General features: G+C 52.0%; 1 protein-coding gene across 7 annotated transcripts in view; it reads right to left on the bottom strand.

Moving 5' to 3' along the window:
* COL27A1 (collagen type XXVII alpha 1 chain) overlaps positions 1 to 9,742 on the bottom strand; it is a 157,603-nt gene extending 147,861 nt beyond the window's left edge. For all 7 annotated transcript variants that reach the window (XM_032164950.2, XM_058445493.1, XM_058445497.1 and 4 more), the window contains exons 1-2: positions 9,222 to 9,742; positions 2,722 to 2,792 (exon numbers count right to left, since the gene is read on the bottom strand). In XM_032164950.2, the coding sequence (XP_032020841.1) occupies positions 2,722 to 2,792; positions 9,222 to 9,283 (133 nt within the window). In that variant the 5' untranslated portion in view covers positions 9,284 to 9,742. The remainder of the gene's footprint in view (positions 1 to 2,721; positions 2,793 to 9,221) is intronic.
* Between the last annotated feature and the right edge of the window lie 12,845 nt (positions 9,743 to 22,587).

Here is a 22,587-nt window from a genome sequence, read left to right as displayed (position 1 = left end):
TGGATGGATGGGTGGGTGGATGAATGGATGGATGGACAGGTAGATGAATTGGTAGATAGATGGATGGATGGGTGACTGGATAGATAAATGGATGAATGGATGGATGGGTGGATGAAAGGGTAAATGGATGGATGGATGGATATTGGATGGATGGATGGATGGATAATGGATAGATAAATGGATGGGTAAATGGATAGGCAGATGAATGGGTGGATGAATGGATAGAAGGACAGTTCCCTGGGGGCAACTGAGAACCTGAGTGCTGGCAGCATGTTATAATGGTTCTATAGCAGACTCTGGAGTCAGAAGGCCAAAATTTAGAGCCTGAGAAGACCAGCAGTGAGCCTCAGTTCCCTCCACTGTAAAACAGGGCTATAAAGAGCGCCTACACCATAGGGTTGTTAGGAGGATGAAATGGTCATCTTCCTCATCATCTTCACCCAAGCCCCACATTGAGTAACTCTGCTTGAGTGTCTTACTGACCCTTGGACCTCAATTCCCTGCCTGTAAGACAAGAGAAACAGACCTTGAGATAGCACATGTGTTACAATGTTCTAAGAATTCTATAGCTCTGTGTTGCTGATTCAGGTTGGCTTGAGTTTAAGACCTTTATTCTTCCTTAGGACTCAAGGGGCTTTCATTTCATTTCAAACTCCTCCTTCCCATCCTTTCTCCCATCTGTCTGTCCTCAGGTTCTAAGCTAAAATAAACTACTGATTAAGGATTCTCTTAGTGGTATATGTTTTAATCACTGAAACCCTCTTATTATCATGAAATACTATTCACTATTATTCACTATAAACTGAGACTTAGAATGGGAGGAGCCATTTGATTGGGCAAGAGGTAAGGGCAGGAAGCCACCTGGTCCTTCCTTTAGTCCCCGCTCAACAATCCCTGGAGGGCCCCTCAGGCCTGCTCACACCTCTCTCCACACATGGAAGTTAGGGCTAACCTGCACTCACCCAAAGAGAGTCACAACTGGCTGGGCCAGGCAGCATGGGTGAGGTTTCCCCTATCCACTGGGTGGGTTTCTAAGCTGACAACCAGCCAGTCTCCAGGTGTCCCCCAAAGACCATCTGCAGCTAAAGGGCAAAGTCTCAAGCCCTGACACCTGGCAAATGTGACCACCACAGAGCTGCCATGAGTCTGACCACTGTGAGCCCTGCGGGGCATAGGAAAGGGCTGTTCTTGCCCAAACTTTTCAGGTAACTAATTAACAGCAATAAGAAAAACTAATACTTGCTGAGCACTTACTAGATACCAAGTACTTTACAGGCATGATCTCACTTGATTCTCTCAGCAATGTATGGAGCAGGTACTCTTTATTATCCTCACTTTATAGAGGGGGCTCAGAAGAGTCAGAGGGAATAACTTGCAGCTGAAAAAAGGCACAGCCAAGGTTTGAACCCAGGCCACCTGACTCTGGGGTCTTTGTGCTTAGCCATGATGCTGTTCTGCCTGGGGCCTCCCAGGCTTGTTGGAAAGCAGGGTGGAGACACATCCAGCATCCCATCAAGGGTGAAGAGATGGGGGACAGGGGAATGAATTCAGCCCAACGCCAAGTTAGAAGGAGCCTGCCAGCTGGCCCCCACAAGATCCCTTTATTACATAAACCTGGCTCCACACAGCTCCAGCCTCTCCCCAACCCCCCGCCCCAGTGCCTGACTCAGGACTCTGGACAGCTGTTCACCTACTTTGTGGGGGAAACAGCAAGCTTGGAAAATATGACATTTGCACAAAATGTTGCTGGGCAGCAGAAGTCTCTTCCGGGCACAGCCCTGCCCTCCCAGGGGCCCAATCCCTGCTGAGTGGCCAGGTCAGGCCATAGTGACTCCCGGCGTGCCGGGCTGCCTGCCCTAGCACACGGGCTGGGCGTGAAGGCGGGGGAAGGGCAGCTATTTTCAGAGGCATGCGGCTGCTTGACAAACAGATGTGGGAGAGGTTTCAGTTTCCCTGGGCAGATGTGGAGCCAGCCCATCGCCGCCCCGGCCCCCTGGACAGCCCCTCAGGGATAGGAGGGAAAAGCAGGATCTCACAGGAAGAGGAAGATGGGATCCCAGGCTTGGGCCATGACAGTTAATGCTTAATGCTTTTTTAAATTTTTTTTAGCAGTTCTTAGAGCACTCAGTGAACGAACAGGGACAACTGAGGCTTAAAAGCAGAGTAACTTATTCAAATTTTGCCCCAGAAAGGAACACAAGAATCACCCTTCCACATTTCTGCACAGAGTCCTTCCTACCCTTTTACAAAAACTTCAAATGCGATTTTTTTTTTTTTTTTTTTTGAGACGGAGTCTCGCTCTCTTGCCAGGCTGGAGTGCAGTGGCGCGATCTGGGCACACTGCAACCTCCGCCTCCTGGGTACAAGCGATTCTCCTGCCTCAGCCTCCCGAGTAGCTGGGACTACAGGCACCTGCCACCACGCCCAGCTAATTTTTGTATTCTTAGTAGAGACGGGGTTTCACCATGTTGGCCAGGATGGTCTCGATCTCCTGACCACGTGATCCACCCACCTCGGCCTCCCAAAGTGCTGGGATTGCAGGCTTGAGCCTGGCCTCAAATGTCATTCTTTCAAGCCTAAAGAATTATCATCTCCATTCTACTGATGGGAAAACTGAGGCATTGAGTTCCAACAACGGGCACGGCTGTCTCCTACCCCTGAGTTCTCAGGCCCCTTCCGTTCTCCTTTGTCTCCCCCTGGACAAAGAGAAGAGAGAATTACCTTCAGGAGCTCCTTGGGTGGAGGCCAGGTGACAGGCAAACGAGACCAAGATCCAGGAGAAGAGAAACCCCCTAGAGACCGGGAGACACAAGCAGAGGCGGCATCAGCTTCCACCCCTCACGCCCGGATCCGGCCGGGGAAGCTGGGAGTGGACACCAGTCCCAGTCTCAACCCAGTCCTGTCCACGGGAGGCAGGAGGCCAGGTGCAGGCTCTAGGACCCCATCAGAGCAGCCGCCCACTCTTCCCGGCCTCCAGGCACAGCCTCTCAGTGAGGACCTGCTTACATAGACAAACACAGCCTCGCTTTTCGCAGATCAATTAGCCAACGTCAACGGGGAAGAAGCAGCGCATAGGAAGCCCTGCCCTGGTCATATGGAACATCTAGGGTCCAGCTCAAAATCTGATGCTGACTCACTGAGCAACCAGGGGCCAGCCCCTCCCCTTCTCTGGGCCTCATCTCCCCCTGTGTGCTACAGCCTCATGATCTTGAGACCCTTCCCCAGACCCCAGCCAATGCACAGCAGAGCCAGGGGTGAAAGGTCAGCAGGAAGACCAGGCTGGTCTGCTTGGGAGACCAATCCCCACACAGGGCAGGAGAGAGGAGACCCCTTAACCAGAACCAGTGCTGTGTGAAGGCAGCTCCCGACTTGGCTTTATCCTAATGGAAAGTGGGAGAAAGAAAACAGAGGGGATGAGGGGGAGTTAGACAGAGCCAGGTGCAAACCTGGCCTTGTCACTTACCAGCTGTATGACCCCAAATGAGTCGCTCAGCCTCTCTGAGCCTGTCTTATCTTCTGCAACATGGGCTGATATTCCCTATCTCACAGGCCGGGCATGAGGATTCAATAAGCTCATGCATGGCAAGGGCTCAGTCTGCTGCCAGCCACAAAAATACTCCCCTAGACAGTCCCCACTGTCCCTACACTCTAGGGCCAGGAAGGGTTAAAGCTCTGCTCTGTGGCTCTTGCCAAGATGGGCAAAGGCAATGATACAATTTCACCTTCCTGTGGGAGCAGCCACCAGTGACACCCGAAGCCACCTGGGGTATCTGATCCCCAGCCAGGCAGAGGGGAGGCCGGCACGTGGCCAGAGACAGGCGGGACGCAGGCAAGAGAGCTGTGTCAGGTGGGTGGTGAGGGCTAAGGCTGGGACAGACAAGCCCAGGATGCATTTCCAAGAGGAAAGCTAGGATGATGCGCTTCTGTGGAATCACGTAATCTAGGAAACCTGTCTGCCAGGGTTGATAACTGGAACCCTAGGTTCTTCCCAGACTCCCTGGGCACCTTAGACGACAGCTTCTGTCACTGTGGGCATGGTGAAGACACTGGTGATTACATGCCCACAGCATCCCTCCTTCCTGCTTGCTCACATAGGCATGGACTTAGAGGATCTTACATGAATCTTAGATAAATCTAAGTTGATCCCAAGAATTTCATCTGCCATGCCAGTGACTGCTTTAGGCATGCATACATGACCCAAATGTGGCCAATGAGAGGTGAGGGATGCCTGTTAGGGACCCTGGGAAAGCATTTCAAAGGGACAGAGAAGGTTTTCTTCAAGCCTCTATATGTTGCTGAGTAAGGACATACTGCTCGGAGCTGCTGCAGTCATTTTGGGCACATGAAGTAACAAGCCCCATGAGCACGTGAGGATGGCAGAACAGAAAAATAGTGGGTATCTGAAGACACTGCTGGGATGCTGAATTCACCAACCCTAGTACTGCTCTTCCTTGAGGCCTCTTGATATGGGAATAACCCCCCTTATCGTTTAAACTATTTTGAGTTGGGTCTTCGGTTACTTGCAGCATAACCTAAACCAGCTGAAACAGCACTCAGACGCCAATGATGGTCCCCTGAACGCCTTCTCCAGCTCTGCGCCTTTGCACATGCTACTCCCATCACGTAGACATTACTCCTTTGCCTGGTCGGTTCCTACACATCCGTTAGATCCCAGCTTGGGTGTCACCTCCCGCAGCTCACTGCACATGCTGCACTACAGCAGGTCTCACGTGTGTGGTCATTGTCTACTCTCCTATTTCCCTGTCTAGACAAAGTCTCTAAAGGGCAAGGATGCCTGTCTTATTCACTCTTTTTTTTTTTTTGAGACAGAGTCTCACAATGTTGCCCAGGCTAGACTTGAACTCCAGGGCTCAAGCTATCCTCCTACCTCAGCCTCCTGAGTAGCTGAGATTACAGGCATGTGCCACCATGCTGGCCTTATATTTCCAGCCCCTGGCAGGCACATAGGAAGTGTCCAGTATATTTTTATAAGATGAATTAATATTACCTGATATTACAGGACTCTAGACTTTAAAAAGTGTCTTCCCAAAGCCTTAATTCCCCTGCTCTGACTTTTTCCAGAACAGCAAGATAATCCTTGGTCCTTCCTCTTCATCCTCTCCAATCTGCTGCCACTGTTGTGAGAATGCCTTTTTCATGGGGCCAGGCCCCCAGCTCACCACGGGCAACGACTAAAGGTCAAAGTGTCAAGCTGCCCTGGGGTTGCCTGGGGAGAAGGGCAGGGCCAACCTTTCTGGCATGACTTGCTTACTTGAAGCAAATGGCAATAGCATGAGCCGTGGAGAGAAATAAAAGGCAGCTTTGTTTAATTAGACAAACGGAGAATACCAAGGCTCAGGGAAGGCAGGTACTTCCATCCTGGGCAGCGTCTGGGCTCATAATTCTTCAGTAGTATTTCCCACACCCACCAGGGACATGCTTTCTAGGAAATTGGCCAGATACGTTAGGGAAGAGCTGTCCCCTGCATCCCAGTCTTGACAATCCGGAAAGCACAACTGTATATCAAAGGCTCTGAGAAATCCTGCAATAAAGAAGTTGACAGTACTTTCTGTCATTCAGCAGTCCCCAAATTTAGAACTCATTTTTTCCGTGAATGCCTCCTCAGAAGAGACTACCCCTTGCCTTCCTGTGTTCCTGTGACCCTACTAATTTCTGTTCCATCTCCTTCCAGCCCCCTCTCTTCCCGGCCCTTCTCTGGCACCTGCCCTCACTCCTTGAGTCCTTCATTGAATTATGTCACACACCAAACTTCCTAGGAAGTTTCCCAAACTGATAAAGAAAGGCGAGGTGGGGAAGAGAAGGTACAAAAACCACACATGTCCTTCTCGGTCAATTTCCCTGGCTACAGCTATACCAAAGTGACTACTCTGCAGAGAATTAGAGGGCAAATCCTTGTAATCCCTGAAAATCAGGAGAAAGAAGTCTCACAAGAGACATGGAATCAGAATCTTCTCTTCAATTAAGCTTCCTAACACCATGGCTTCCAGCTTGAGGACTTCAGCCCTGAAGGCCTATTACAAAAGTATTCAGCCTCCATTCATTCTCCCTGACAAATGCAGCTGACCCTCTTGGAAATGGATTCTGTGTGCATTTGACCCATAAACTTCCCAAGTATAGAGCCTGTCGGAGTGGGAGAAGGCCATTTAAGATCATCTAGGGGTCACACTCTAGTCCTCTCTCTCCCTTCTTTGAAAAGATGCATAACTGAGGTCCAGAGAGGGAAAGTTACTTGCCCAAAGCCACACAGTGCTTCAAGTCTATGACTTAACAGATGGTCTTTTCATTTGACTTGTCTCCATGGAGCAGAAATTGGAGACTTGCGGGGACTTCCTACTTGCCAGAGACCGGAGCCCCAGCCTTCACCAGCAGGAACAGAGATGCGACCCAGGGAGCCAACGAGCCATCTAAGTCAGCTCCAGGCCTGGAAAGTTGGCTCTCAGAGGGAGGCCCTGCCAATTCTTTTGCTCCCGTTCCAATCCTGTTTAGGCTACTGCTAATCATGTTTAGTGCCTGTGCTGGCTCGGGGCTTTGTTCTTCCAGACTTCTGTTTTCACCACTTGTCTTGTGGGCCTTGTCTCTGCAAATCCAGGGCTCCAGAATGTTGGGAAGACCAGAGCACAGAGGCCAGAGAGGCCAGGAGGCAGCAGAAACGGGAGCCGCGAGGAAACGTCGCATGGAAACATCATCTGGCCACACAGCCCTCCAAGGAGGAAACCCAGGTGTTCCTATGCCCTTGCAAAAGGCCCTCTGCCAGTGCACCAAATGGGGCTACTCCTGGGTAACTACACTGCCAGAACCGGCAGCCTGCTTGGATAGTTTTCTTCCATCCTTATTACCTGGAAACACACAGGATCTTGGAAACCCACACCAGCTTCAACAGTCACTGAGGGCTCTGAGCTGAGACCCAGGCCACAGAAACACACAGGGAAGGTGGCCCTGTGGACACTAGGCTTGGCTGTTCACGCATGAGGTAAAAGCTGAAAAGGGAGTTAGCTGGAACTACAGCTCATCAAGTGGGGTGGACCTGTCCCACCTGCCTCCATGGACTGGCCAGACCCCCTGTGCCCAGATGGCTATGCCTGGGCTTTCTTCACAGCTTCCACGTCCTCCATGGGAACACAGACAGGTCATCGTCTGGATAGGATGCAGCCCGGAACCTTCCCATTGACTCACACACCCATTCAACATGAAGAGAATAATACAAATACCAGCTGCTGTTTACTGAGCACTTATTACATGCCAGGCCCTGTTCTAAGCCCTTTACAAGCATGGTCCTGTTCATCTTCACAAAACCCAGCCAGCTGGGAATAAGGTGCTGGTTTTGTGGAAGAGAAAAACAAGCAGCAGAGTGGCTCACCCAAGCTGGTGCAGCAGAGTTAGGATTCAAACTCGAGCCTGCCTGATGGCAAGCCTCGTGGCCCTCCTGTGGTGCCACCTGCCTCCCACCAACATGATTCCTTGAGTGTCTCACTGCTGTCCCCTACCCCCAGTGGATATGGTACTCTGCGTAGCCAAGCCAGGCATGTGGGTATCAAGAGGGTCCCTGGACAGAGATGGAGGAGAGAAAATGCCAACAAAGAACAGGGGGAGTGTGCTCAGAAAGGGACAGAGACCACCAGGAGGCTGCTGGCTGCTGAGGGTCCGCAGGGCCGGTGGAGGCACAGGAGAGGGAGAATGTTCTGAGTACAGGGAGGAAACAGAAGGAGGCAGAGGCCAGGGATGTGTCCATAGACATCATGGAGTCTGGTCCGGCCAGAAGGGTCCAGGAGCAGAGGTATGCTGGAGAGCAGAGGTATGCTGGAGAGCAGAGGTATGCTGGAGAGCAGAGGTATGCTGGAGAGCAGAGGTATGCTGGAGCCAGAGCGCACATGATGCAGGACATGATGCAGGACAACGTGATGTCAAGGGAGGCAGGGAGGCAGGAGAAGGCAGAGACTGGGCCTCCGAGCAGTGTTGACTGCCCATTTGCCCAAAGCTGGAGCCCCACCATGGGGTGCTCGCCTGGCACCACTTTTCTGCCCAACTGCTGGCATCTACCCTGGCGCAGGGTCTTCTGGAGAAAATGAGTCAGCAGTGTGCTCACTGGTGCTGTGTGTGTGTGTGTGTGTGTGTGTGTGTGTGTGTGTGTGTGTGTGTTGTGGTGAGGGGGGTGCAGGGCGAGGGAATCGCAAACAGCCAGCTTTTTCCAAGACATGGGGAAGAAAGGAGGGGGTGTCATCCCGCGGACTCCAGCTCAAAGGGGGCAGGGCCCAGCTACAGCCGTAACAGCCTCTGGGGAGTGTCCTGGTGTCCTGGGGGCAGGATGGAAAGAGAGGAGCGCCGTCCACAGGCCCCAAGGGGCTGCTTGCATGCTGCTGGCTCCCACACACACCCACACGCTGCGACGGCTCCAGCACAGGCTCACTCTCTCTTACAACTCCTACTCCACACGCTGGGAATCCCAGCCTCTGGGCCCCAGCTCCGCGCAGCCGCTCCTGGGAGAGTCCTTCCCCCTCTCCGGCCCTGTCTCCCGATCAGGACACTGAGGGGTTCCGCACAGCGATCGCCCAGGGCCCTTTCTGCTCTGACATGCTGGCTCTCACTTTTTCTCTCTTACACACGTGAAAGGGACAGGAACCGAGAAGCAGGAAACACAGACACACAGACCCAGGCCGACTCACACACACACGCGGAGATTTCCAGAAACGCGGGGACGTGCAGAGCCACACAGACACGGAGACAGGAGCAGAACCCGAGACCTGGTGACCTAGAAACTTGCGGACAATTTCACAAGAACAGATAGAAACGGAGACGTACAGGCTTGGGACCTGCAGACACCGAGACACCGGAACACACCGAGACGGCCCCAAACGGAGACCCCCCTCCTCCCCCAAGCATCCAAAAAGCCCCCCTCCGCACCCCGCCGGCCGCTCCAAGCGCCACCACCCACCCCCACCCCCGACACCCGGGCTGGCTCTGCCCCCGCCCCAACGGGATCGGGCAGCCGGGCCAGGCGCGGCAGGGCAGACAGCGCTCGCCAACTCTCGCCCGGCCGGGGGCGCAGCCCCTGTTAACCCTTGGCGTCCCGCCTCGCGGGGGCGCAGGAAGGGGCAGGAAGCTGACGTTCCGCTGGAAGCGACCGCATGGCGGGGAACCCCGGCCCTCCCCGAGATTGGAGCAGCAGGAAGCTAGGGAGGGGGCGTCCCCGAGTTCGTACTCACCCCCCGCGCGCCGCCGCCGCCGCCGCTGTGCCTCGGGCCCCCCGCGCCGATCCCGCTCCCATGGCAGGCCCCTACTTCATGCTCCCGAGCCCGGGGGGCAAGTGTGGGCGCGCCCCATGGGGCCGCCAGCCCCCCGCCCCGCCGCGCCAGGCCGGCTCAGAGCGCGCGGCCCCCGCGCCCCCAGCGCAGCCCCGCGCCCAGGGGCGCCCGAGCAGGCAGGCAGCGCGGCTGGGGCCCCGCGGGCGCCCGCGCCAGGCCCATGGTCCCAGGAGTCCGGGCGCCGCGCTCGCCCCTGCCTCGGTCCTTTTCTGCTTCCACCAAAAAGGAAGAAGAAGCAAGAAAAAGAGAGAGATGATCAAACTTTTGGAGGCGGGCTGCTGGCGGTCCCCGGAGGCAGAGCAAGGCCGGGTGAGGGCGCGCGGAGGGCGGTGGAAGCTGCCTCCCCGCCGGCCTGGGGTAGGAGAGGAAAAGGAAGGATTTGGGGGAAATGAAGGCGATTTAAAGTCTCGGCCCGCGGTGGCTCTCCACCTTCCCTCCTCCCCGCGCCCGGCAGCCCTCTGCTGCCCCCTGCTGCCCCCTGCCGGCCGGAGCCAAGGATACAGCCTCAGCTGGCTCACTACAGCCCCGATGGGACACCCGCCCCCCTCCCCCTTGTACAGATGCGGAAACAGATTCACAGAGAGGAAGGGGCTGCCCAGGGCTTCACGGTGACTTGATCACTGTTCTGAGATTAGGAACTTCTGACTGGTGAGGCTGGGGGTCCTCCAATGGGGGGTTGGGGTAGGGGAGAAGGGCCAAATTCTACTCCTGGAAGAAACCCACAGTTTCAGGGACAGAGCTAGGACCAGAACTTGGTGTCCAGACGCCCACGACAACCAGTATCGTGACTCCCACCGCCCACCAAAAGTTTGCGCTCCCAGACTCGGAGCGCCCTGGAGAACATATAGGGTGGGCTTGTTAAAGGTTTGCCACCCTCTGTCTCCCTTCTGTCAGTAATTGGAATCTAACCGCACCCCCTACCACCACCACCACCCACGCACCTCCCTAGAATCGACAAAAACTCCCTCGGATCCCATCCGGGAGCTAAGAGCTGCACACCTTGGCCCCCGGGCAAATTCTCACACCCAAAACCCCAGTCCAGCCCTGGGACCACACAGCTCCCTCCGCCTCTACCCCTCTTGCCACTCGTTCACGAGCAAAGTTACACTTATTCACCGGTGCACACACACACTCCCACACGTATCCACGCTTTCCCCAAACTCAGACACACGCTCAAACCCGGTCACATGCAGGGACAGCCACGCACCCTTCCTAGGTTCACACGAAACGCATCCTCAGATATCTGGGCTCAGGCACACGCTGATACTCTACACTCGCAGACGCATGCACACGGATGCTTACACAGGCACAAATGCACGCTATCCTGGCCATATCGCCCCCACACGTGTACACACCCCAGGTGCACACATGCGCGCACACCCTCACTTGCACACAGCTCTCCGAGAGTGCCCACCGCACATGTGCACAGACGCATTCACTCCTCACACGTGTACCCACCTCCCCACACGCGCACACCTTTAGGCGCGCACACACACAGGCACATAACACTTCGCAGCGCTCCAGGAGCCCCCAAGCACTTACTGGGTCCCTAATTGCGAGGCTGGCCGGTCGGTCCTTCCTCCGGCGCCTAACGGCATTTGTATTCATGGGTCCCCGCAGCCGTGGGCGCGGGGGCGGGGGGCGAGGTCCCCTTCCCTAAACGGGGCGCGGACGCGCGGAGCGCAGCGGCACCGGGAGGGGCATGGGCGCGCGGGACTGCGCTGCCGACCCGGTCCGCCTGCGCTCGAACTTCGGCCGCTCTGCGTCCACGGGCTCTGGCGCGGGCTCCGAGAGCTGGGGGCGGCTCATAGGTGCTGGGGCCGCGGCGCCCGCCGGGCCTTTTGAAGTCTCCGCTGGGGGCGGGGAGGGGGCTCTGAAGGCGGCCTTTTAAACCCTGGCTGCACGCGGGCTCGGTCGAGCAAGGTGTCTGGTTTCAACAAACTTTAGGAAAAGTCCCAAGCCGAGAGAGGGGAGGTAGGGGGGTGGGGGAAGCTGCATAGCTGTGCGCTGCTTCCTGCAGAGGGCAGAGCACCCATGGCTGCCAGGAGGGAGGCCAGTCGTGGGACTGGGGAACTGGCAGGCTGCTGGCCGGCGCGTGGAACCACCCCCGCACCCCCAGTGTTGAACCAGAGTTCTTAACTTCCATGTGCACGAACCCCAGGGAGTGCAGGAACACCCCCAAACTGTGCACAAATTGAGCATGTTTGTGCATTCTTCAGGGGAGAGGGGCCATGGGCTTTCTCCCCCGTTTTCAGAAGTCCACAACCCCCTAAGGTTGAGAACTCCCTCTTCAATCATAACTGATGTTTTTTTAGTTACATACTTGGTACCATGCAGACCCTGTCTTTACTTACATTTTAGATATTTTGTTCATTGTAGGGTTTTGCATTAATTTTGATACTTTTAAAAGCATTTTAAAAGTAAAATATTATTTTGATTACTTAGGGGTTTGGGGCACTGCTTTGGGCAATTTACCTCCGTTGCTGAGTTTTCTTGACATCTCCTGGTATGCTGCATCTCTGCATGTGCCACACCCTAGTCCAGACCCTGACCCACACAGGGCTGGGGTTTAAGGGAGGCCTGCTTTTTTCTCTCCATTTACAGATGGGAAAGCTGACACAAACTGGTAGGTGGTAGAGGTGGGATTTGAACCCAGGTAACCTAACCCCAAACTTCTGCATCTTGTCATAAGGATCCAAATCTTAGCCTTTAAGGGGTTCTGTGCAGATCCTCACCAGCCTCCCCAGCTTCAGATCCGGCCTCCTGAGCTCCAGTCTCTCTGATTCCTGCACCCAGGCTCAGGTAAGCTTGACTACTTCGATGCTTTCTCCATACTGTTTCCTCCCAGGTTCTCCCTCTGCCCCTTTTCACAACCTCGTTGTTCTTCTAGGTGCAGCCCAGAGCTCACCTGACTCCGGTGAGCTGCTCTGCCCTACACCGGGGATTGCAGCACACGTCACATGGCGCTGTCACTGTCAGATCCATCTCTGTGTCCCCGCACCCAGCCTGACACATGGAGCCCGGGATACAATAGATGCTCAAACCATTGGTAATTTAAATAAGTTATTTGTTTTAACTCCTACAGTATGCAAACCCCTGTACAAGACTCTGGGGGAAAAGGGTCTGCCATCACGGGGGCAGGGACAAAAATTTCCACATGGTCCTGCCTTCTGGTCATGCACGCATTTGTAATGTGGACAGGAGACATGCACAGCAACTTGGGGTAGGGAAGAGAGTCTGGATGGGAGACATCAGACATCACTATGTCATGGAGAACCCCCTGCAACTGCATAAAGATAAGATAATATAAGGAGAATGTGATAAATGCCATCAAAGAGATGTAGATCAATTGAATTGTGAAGCTGATTAAGGGATGGAAAGAAACCGAGGAAGGCTCCCAGGAGGAGGTGGCATTTGGATCTTAAAGGGTGTGTTGGATAAATGTGCAGCCACGGAGGAGAAGGACATCTCTGGTGAAAGAGTCACAAAAAGACCAAGAGGACAGAGGTGAATTTCAGGCAGGTTTTGAAGGAGGATTGAGGCGGTGGGGCCCAGTGAGAAACTGGGGAAACTGTCCAGTTTTCCCTACTGTATTGTGTGGGTGATGCCACACGACTCACTGTCCACAAAGCCATTTCCAGGCAAGGGGCTGCATTTCCTGAAAGGTCAGGCAGGCAGCAGGTCAGTGGCTAAGCACCAAAGCCTTTCCAAATATCACTCACAAATCTGAATAGGCAAGGCTTAGTGCCAGGGAACGCTGCCTGCTTCACCGAGGGCAGCCCAAAAGATCCATGAGAATGCTGTGAGAACCCCAAAAAATTGAGGGCATCCCCTCTCAGAGCCTCACTCTGCCCATCTGTAAAATAGGTGCATCAAATGTGATAATTTGTGTGGGCCCTTTGAGCTTGGAGGCATGAGACTGTTATTCAACAAGAAATCCAATTCTGTATGTGAATATTGGGGGCTAACTGCATTTTGCTAGGTGGGTAGGGAAATGAGGCTCATGGCCTTTCAGGAACTCATTGGCAGCAGAGAAGAGGAGGCAGGGACGCTGGGGAGAATTCCAAGGAAGGGCTTTGTATCCTGCCTCTGCCATCACCCCACAACCAGTCTTCCTGCCAGGCAGGTTCTTGGCACAGAGCCAGTGACTGGGCTGGGCATGAATTGTTCTGATGGACATTGAATCTGGAAGACACCAAGCCATTACCCACCCTGCAAAGGGGACAGCGCACTCACCAAACAGCCCTAAGGGGCCCATTTCTATGGGGCAGAAGGCAGTAAACCTGGGAACCAGGTGGACAGGGGCTGCCAGGCCTCTGTAGATGCCTCAGGATGAAAATTCCTGGCCTGGTGGGGACTTTCAGGGAACACATAGTTTGCTCTCTGCTGAAGCAGCTCAGCCATGGACCCATCGGTCTCTGTGGCACATCTGCCTTAGGAGAAGCTGTTGGTTGCAATAGCTTTAATGTTGGGCATACAGTAGATGCTCACAAAATGTTTATGATGAAGTGTTTGTTTTGTTTTGTTTTGTTTTTTGGTAGAGACAGGGTCTCACTTTGTTGCCCAGGCTGATCTTGAACTCCTGGGCTCAAGCAATACTGCCAACTTGGCCTCCCAAAGTGCTGGGATTACAGGCATGAGCCACTGCACCTGGCCCTAGAGGAAGTCTTAACCTGCAGGACAGAGGTTGCATACTGCCCCAAGTATCAGTGGACGTCCATTTACCCACCAAGCTGCTTCTGAAGACCCACTGTGCACCAGGCTGGGTTTTCTGCTCTAGAAGTGCTGTGGTCTGAGGAAGGAGGCCAGCAAAGAGAAAGACAGACAAAAAATGCAGGTCAGGAAGTCCTGCCTCAAATCAAGCCTGTTTAAGTGGTATTGCAGGGCTTGGAGGAGAAGCAGGGTCCTCCCACTAGGAGAAGAACTAGAGTCCCCCAGTCTTTCCAATACCCTGCACTGCTGTGGGCATACCAGGCTGGGTCTTTCTTTCATCTGGCGGCCCCACCCTGCATGTAGCAAAGGATACACACACAATATACGTCTAACCATGGAGTCATTCTTTCCCTGGTAGGGAGATGCTGTCACTCATCAGGCCCTGAGCTGGCCACTGGCAAATACAAGCTGTGGTCCCTGCTGGATGGGGCTGCCATGTTTAGCTTCTGACAACAACACAAAGCACAATGCCTGGCACATAGGAAGTTCTCCACAAGTGCTGAGCGAATGACGGAATGAAGGCCTGAATGAAAACATGAAAGAAAGTGAATTCAGCAGATTAGACCAGGTTAACCCCGCCTGCCACCTCCTCCCTCTTCTCCATGATGACCCTCATCCACCAACAGATATTTGTTGGGCACATGCAGACCCAGTGCATATGGAAGACCCGATTTTAGGTGCTGTAGGTATACTGAAGAGCATACACACAAAGCATCTGTCTTAACAGAGGAATAGGAAATACACAAATCTGTTATATGACGTCAGGTTGTCATGTGTGCTATGAAGACCTCTAAGCAGGGCGTGGAATGGGAGAATGATGAGTGGGGCCATTTTATTTAAATAGGGCCTATTTTATTTAAATATCACCTTCTCTGAGGAGGTGATGTTTAAGCAGGAAAGAAAAAGAATGGAGGGAAAGAAATGAACGAGTGAGTCACGTTCAGCAGAACCATGGGAAGGCAGGAATGGGTCCCCACTGACTTTTCATTCCTGTAATTCCTTGGTTAAATGTAGACCTTACATTCCCTGAGGGCAGGAGCTGCTCTGCCCTGCTCATGGCTGTATTCCTAGCACCCAGGACAAAGCATTTTGGTAAAATGAACTGAATTCCAGGCTGGAGAATGAGGCAGATTCTAATAGTGTCTCTCTCACCCGCTCCAGGCAATGTGGGCCCATTTCTCTCCCCAGGGCAGGTGGCTGGAGCCAGTGCTGGCTGTCCTCATGGCCCACTGGTCTCTTAGGGCCTGGGCTCTGCCTGCAGGACTACGTCACTCTGGCCTGGTGGCTGCCAAAATTCCAAACACAACCACTCTACCAGAAGGAATAAGGGCAGAGGTCAAAGAAGCTCCCGGGCCACCACTGGGAGGGCAGCACCTTCTAGGCACATGGTCCCACCATCTGGGCCCTTCTGCCTCTTCCCTTCTCTGGGTTTATTTCCCAAGGGCTAGGCCAAGTGGCAAAGGGCTGTGAGATCCAAAGCCCACTTATGGTGGCCAACACTGACCCAGATGTGGGGCTCCAAGAGACATTTCAGACCTGGAAGAATCTATGGAGCTGCCTAGCCCAAATTCCTCATTTTACAGATGGGGAAACTGAGTCTCAGAGATAGCATTCATGATTTTCTCAAAGTCACACAAAGTTAATGGCGGGGCTGGTGTGAAGAAGCAGGGCCCCCCACCTTTGTGTCTAACCACAGAGGGTCAAACCTGTTTCTCCAGCCTTCAGCACAGTTAGTCATCGTTGGAAGAATTAGATCCATTTTCCAGATATGAGCACTGTGGCAAGTTAAGGTCTCTGGCCTCTGCCTGGTAATGTGTCCAGAACCATTGGCTATACCAGACAAGCCATTAGTGATGAGTTCTGGGCCACCCCCAGCAGCCCAGGGTGGGGATGAAAGCAATTGATGATTTCAGGCCTTGGCTCCTGTGGCCACCTCTGCCTAGAAATGCCCTTCCTGCTCTTCTTCACTGGAGTCCTGTCTGGGTGTTCCCTCTGCTCTGCCATGCCAGCCCCCATCCTGCCTGGTACACCACACACCTATACAACAAGGAGCCCTGCAAGGCTATGGCTATGTCTTATGTCCATAGAACCCCTCAGTAAATCTTAGATGGACAAAGGAAAGAAGGGAGGGAAGACTCAGGGAAGGAAGGAGGGAGGGAAGAGAGGCAGAGCTGGGGGTGGGTTGACCTTCATCCAAGGACATCCCTGCAGCAGGGGTGGACAATGTTGTTGTGTCCTTGCTAACAGAGTTTCATCTTCATCCAACCTCTTTGTCCTTCAGTGGAGACTGCGTCCCTCCCAAACCCCAAGGGTTGAACCCTATTTGAACAAAGCCCAGCATGGTGGCCTCCTTCCTCTGGCCAGTGAGTGGCTTGGTCATGGACACTAGACACAGTTGGGCCACTGAGATATGAGAAGAATTGCATATGCTGAGGCCTTCTGAGAAAGTTTTCCCCACCTTTACAAGTGGACACAGACCAGCGACATGTCCCTTTCTGCCCTTTGGACTTTGGGGGATGAGATTGTACTGTGTGGAGAGGCTGCAGTCATCTTACCACTATGAGGTGACGAGCCCTAGGTCCATGGCCAACAGACTGAGGGTGGCCAAGAAGAAAGGCAGAAAGAACGGGATCCTGGCTGCATGCGGTGGCTCACGCCTGTAATCCCAGCACTTTGGGAGGCTGAGGCGGGGGGATCACTTGAGGTCAAAAGTTCAATACCAGCCTGGCCAACATGGTGAAACTCCGTCTCTACTGAAAATACAAAAATTAGCTGGGCGTGGTGGTGCACGCCTGTAATCCCAGCTACCCGGCAGGCCAAGGCAGGAGAATCTCTTGAACTCAGGAGCAGAAGTTGCAGTGAGATGAGATTGCACCACTGTATTCCAGCCTGGGCAACAGAGCGAGACTCCATCTTAAAAAAAAAAAAAAAAAAAAGGAAAGAAAGAACGGGATTCTTAAAGACATTATTGAGATGCTGAATTCGGCACCGCTAGACTGATCTTTCTCAAAACAAGTGTCCCTCATGGTTGATGCCACTTTTAGTTGAGCTTTTCCCCACTGGCAGCTGAAAGCATCCTAGTTTATATACAAATGGAACAAAAACTTTGGTCTGTACCAAACAGACCAGGGGATCACAATGACAGTAACAATAATAATCCCATCCTCCATTCATGGCCGAAACAATGTCACATTTAGCATTTTGGGTTTCCATGCAACAACCCCATCAGGTTGACATGACAGATATCTGCATCTCTGATTTAGAGATGAATAAACCAAATCCAAAACAAAGGGTCTTGCCCAAGTTCAGCCAGCAGCAAGATGACAAAGCTGGGACTAGAACTGTGGCCCTAAGTCCAGTGTTCATTACAATATACCAAGACTCATGTGTGTGCGTGTGTGCGTACGTGTGTGCGTGTGTATGAGAGTGTGTGTGCACGCAGGCGCGCATGCAGGGGATGAGTTCCCTTCACAATGCAAGAAGTAGCCAGTCAGCGTCAGCAGGTGATGGAACCACCAAGTGAATTTCAGAGTTGAAAATTCATCCAGTCCAGTGCCTGGTTGGTTCCATGATGTGGTCAGTCAACTCCTGTGTGGCTAATCTGCTGTCAGCCACATTGGAGAGTCAACTGTGTTAGAGAGACATCATTCTCTCTCCTCCAGCTGCAATCTGCACTCCAAGATCTTGGCTGCCTCATTACCCCATGCCCAGACCATGCAATGTGATACATTACTGCTTGCAGGTAGTTCCAGGAAAAGTTGGATTCTTCCCCTTGTCACAAAATGAGGACAGAGGAGCCACACACACACATGTGCATGCACGTGCGCGCACACGCACACACACACACACCCCACTATGCCTCCCATCCAAGAAGCCATTTCTGCAAAGAGCTTTTCAGATGCATCTCCAAGTGTTATCCTGCTAGAGCTCGTTTTACAGTGACTATTGAGAACTGCAACTCTGGAATCAGCTGAAGCCTGACTGTGGCTCAAATCACTCTCTGAAAGTAACAACCCTGCCTTCCCCACAAGCCCTCCTTTTTCCAGGCCCAGCATTCTCATTTCCTCTAATCACTCCTCATCTGGTTCCCCTTTCATATCTTCCATCATTGTCTCCTCCAAGGGCATTGCAGTCAGTACCCAACTACTGCCAAGTGACCACAGCAAAGCTCCAGGGTTTGGGTGGCATCTGGCTAGCACAGAATTGAGCAAGACTATCACCTCCTCCCATATATAATCTATGCTCCTGTTAATGCAACCTGAGTGCATGTTAGCTTTTTTGTCAACCACACCACAACATTCACACTGAACTGATGACCATTAGAAACCCCTAAGATTTTCTCATGTGCCTCCTCTGGTGCAGTAAAGTTTTTTCCCCCTGAGTGGAGCCCTAATTAAGTATCATCTGTCCTTTTAGCCTATCTGGATTAATGCTTATTGAAGATGTTTCTCTTGTCTTTGTGGCTTAAGGGTCTGTGACTGCACGACCTTGTTAAGGCATGAAACATGCTGATAAACAGTGTTGCTTAGAGGAGTTTCAGGGTGGTTTGTGCCAACTTGTCAGCATTGTTTTCTAATAACAAGGGACTAACAATTTGTACCTGGCCTTCGTGAGACCCCTGGAGGGAACTGCCACTGGCGCTGGTTTCATAGCAAGAATATACCTAAAATGACCAAACAGGAATGAAAAACTTCAGGTGAGACTCCATTTGGGGCTCCTGGGTTCTAGGTATTCCATACTCAAGTCTATGGCTTCTGATCTGAGACAGGAAGTGCATATTGGTATGGTCTTTCAAGGCGAGGACAATGGGGGCTCATGCCTGGCGTCTCCAGACCCCTTGCTATGAGGTGGTCTTTAGCTGTGAAGCAGATTCTTACGTTAATGCCGTTGCAATGTTGTACCCTTTTCCTGAAAGAACTGTAGATGTGTACACGTTGTCGTTTTGAGTCCTGTGGGCCTTCTTTGCAGTGGAGCCCTAATTGCTATCCTTAGGGCAGGATCCTACCACAGCCTCAGGCGTTTACACAAGCAAATGGGAGATGACAGGCTGAGTGCAGTGGCTCACGCCTGTAATCCCAGCACTTTGGGAGGCCGAGGAAGGTGGATCACTTGAGGTCAGGAGTTTGAGACCAGCCTAGCCAACATGGCAAAACCCCGTCTCTACTAAAAATACAAAAGTTAGCCGGGCAATGGTGGTGCATGCCTGTAATCCCAGCTACTCAGAAGGCTGAGACAGGAGAAGTGCTTGAACCCGGGAGGCGGAGATTGTAGTGAGCCGAGATCACACCACTGCACTCCCGCTTAATTTTTAAAAAGAGAGATGACAACAAATGCTCTAATAGGTAATCCGAGATGGGCAATACCACTCCTCTCCCTCTTAGATTGGCTAATGTATCATTGAGGGGTATTTCTGCAACCAGATTCCTATTTGGAGTCTCACCTATCTAGATATCTAGGAAGGGTTACGATTTCATATGAAGCCCATCGCCTGAGGCTGGTTGCAGGGTGCGGCCAAGTTGACACACAGCACCACCTTATAGTAGCCATAGGACTTTGAGAAACAGACTCCCTTTACCTCTCTGAGCCTTTTCCTCACCTACGAAATTGGGGGAACTGACATGCACGTCCATGGTAATTATTCATTTCTCCCAACTTCACCAGTCCCTGGGAGGTGAACTATCAGATCAAATCCAGCTGATCTTGGCACGATATGGCCCTCAAGCTAATGGGGTCTCCTCTAGTTGCCTTGGACTGCAAAAGCACTTTCCTTCTCTCTTGCCGCCCTTGTGGTCCGTGTAGATAGTAGCTAATAGCAGGCTACCTGGTGCAAATCCCAGTTTCCATCTCTGGCTCTATGGTCTTGGGTGTGCTGTTTAACTCTTTCTACCCAAGTTTCTCCACCTTTTGAATTGTGATAATAATAGCATCCTCATCTTTTGCATTGGTATCTTAATATCTACCTTGTGCCTAGGATTTGACGATTAAGTAAGCTAATATATATAAAGCACTTAGAACAGTGTCTAGTGCATGGAAAAAGTAAAATAAATATGCGTTGTATTTATTACTACTATCGTTATTATTGTTTTCTCAGATGGTTTAGGTGCCAGTGGCTTCCGAATAAAACAGCATTCTTGAAGTGAACAGCTGATGAGGACATGAAATATTATGCCAAAGCTGGCATCACACTGTTCTTTTTCCTGGATGAAAATCTCTCTGAGAATCATTTGCTCTTAACTTTGGTGTCCTGGGACTGCTGCCTTATTTCAGGAAGCCACCCAGAGTCTTGGATGTGTGGGATCCTTGGGACTTCATGGTAAACCTGCTCTAGTCCTTCGGGTTAGGAAAATGAAGCCCAGGACGTCTGGGAGCCCCCAGCACTTCCATAGAAATGGACCAAAATCCCTTCTCCCAGGCGGAGAAACCTGGAATAAGCTTAAGAGGACAGATGGCTGAATTTTCAAGAATCGTGTGCGCTGCTGCTAAACAAGCCATTGTTAAAACTTTAATTGTATAAACTTACAATTAGGTCAGTTATATTAAAAGTAAAAGTGATAAATACCCCAAACTCATCTCTTTTGATTTATTTTACTATATTTTACTGTTTTCTATATGCTTGAAGTTATTTACATCTATTTTAAGTGTGGGGGGTGGAAATTCAATATGAGGACATGCTGCCAAGCACCTCTTCTCAACTGGTGTTTAGTGACATCACCAAGGAAGCTTCAAACAGGCTGTGATGGGAGTATTTACACCTCAGAAATTAGCAAATGCTATTAATTAGGGCTCTTTTCCCCCAGTGACCCTGGTATTAAGCATTTATTAGCAGCCGGGCGCAGTGGCTCACGCCTGTAATCCCAGCACTTTGGGAGGCCGAGGCGGGCAGATCACCTGAGGTCGGGAGTTTGAGACCAGCCTGACCAACATGGAGAAACCCCGTCTCCACCAAAAATACAAAATTAGCCAGGCATAGTGGCGCATGCCTGTAGTTCCAGCTACTCGGGAGGCTGAGGCCGGAGAACGGCTTGAACCTGGGAGGCGAAGGTTGCGGTGAGTTAAGATTGCGCCACTGCACTCCACCCTGGGCAACAAGAGTGAAACTCGGTCTAAAAACATTTATTAGCTCACACTGCCATCTCTTACCTAGGCCAGTACTGTGGACAATTCAGAAGCAGCTCCCTCCCTCCTTCTCCACTGGATCTACAGTCGAATCCCTTGAGCACAGACCCGGATCTTGCTCAATTTGGAGTCATCATTTGGTGCTGTGGCCTCCTCAAAACTTCCTTCTTCCACAACACCACACCTTCCAGCTACACTCAGCTCCTTGCAGTTTCTTAAATAAAATACAGGTTTTCCCATTCCTCTGGCGCTTTGCATATTAAGTTCCTTCTTTGGCCAGGGTAGGGGGGATGTTTTTCTCTCCTTTTCTAGATTTTTATTCTGCAAGAGTCAGAATGTATCTCCTTGGAGGAACCTTTCTTAAATCCCCCACACCTTCCTCATCCCACCTCACTGCAGGCTGCATATAGCGGTGTGTTGGTAAATATTTAACAGCCAACTTTCTGAAAAGGGAGGGAAAAAGTCCTTATTTTTAGCATCCGCCAATTTCCATGGTGTAAAGATGCCCATCGTGGCCAATTTTGAGCTAACAACATGCAGTCTTTGAGAGTAAATTTGGGAAGAGGCGTGCCAGCTGGTCTGGGCCAATTCCAGCCCATCACTGACTGGATCAGATGTCTTTTCTGTCTCACAGCAGCCACATCCCCATACAGCCCTCATAATACAGTGCCATGCCAAGCCATTTTGGAGCCTGAAGCAAAAGGAAAATTAATAACACTGATCCTGTCTTCATTTAAAAGTTTGATCTCGGCCGGGCGCAGTGGCTCACGCTTGTAATCCCAGCACTTTGGGAGGCCGAGATGGGCGGATCACGAGGTCAGGATATCGAGACCACGGTGAAACCCCGTCTCTACTAAAAATACAAAAAAATTAGCCGGGGGTGGTCGCGGGCGCCTGTAGTCCCAGCTATTTGGAGAGGCTGAGGCAGGAGAATGGCGTGAACCCGGGAGGCGGAGCTTGCAGTGAGCCGAGATTGCGCCACTGCACTCCAGCCTGGGCGACAGAGCGAGACTCTGTCTCAACAACAACAACAAAAAAGTTTGATCTCGGCTGGACGCGGTGGCTCATGCCTGTAATCCCAGCACTTTGGGAGGCCGAGTGGGGTGGATCACCTGAGGTCAGGAGTTTGAGACCAGCCTGTCCAACATGGTGAAACCCCGTCTCTACTAAAAATACAAAAAATTAGCCGGATGTGGTGGCGCGCGTATGTAATCCCAGCTCCTCGGGAGGCCGAGGCAGTATAATCGCTTGAACCTGGGAGGTGGAGGTTGCAGTGAGCCAAGATCACACCATCACACTCCAGCCTGGGGCACAAGAGCGAAACTCAGTCTCAAAAAAAAAAAAATGGCATTAAAATATTATTTATTTTGTTTACTGAGATTTTGGCACCACACTGAATTTGTCCCTGAGATGAGTGTCTTATTCACCTCTTCTGGTC

Source organism: Hylobates moloch, unplaced genomic scaffold (genome assembly GCF_009828535.3).
Source record: "Hylobates moloch isolate HMO894 unplaced genomic scaffold, HMol_V3 SCAFFOLD_10, whole genome shotgun sequence".
Classification (NCBI taxonomy): Eukaryota; Metazoa; Chordata; class Mammalia; order Primates; family Hylobatidae; genus Hylobates; species Hylobates moloch.
The sequence above is the reverse complement of the archived record's forward strand: the minus strand, read 5'-3'. Positions and strand labels throughout refer to the sequence as shown.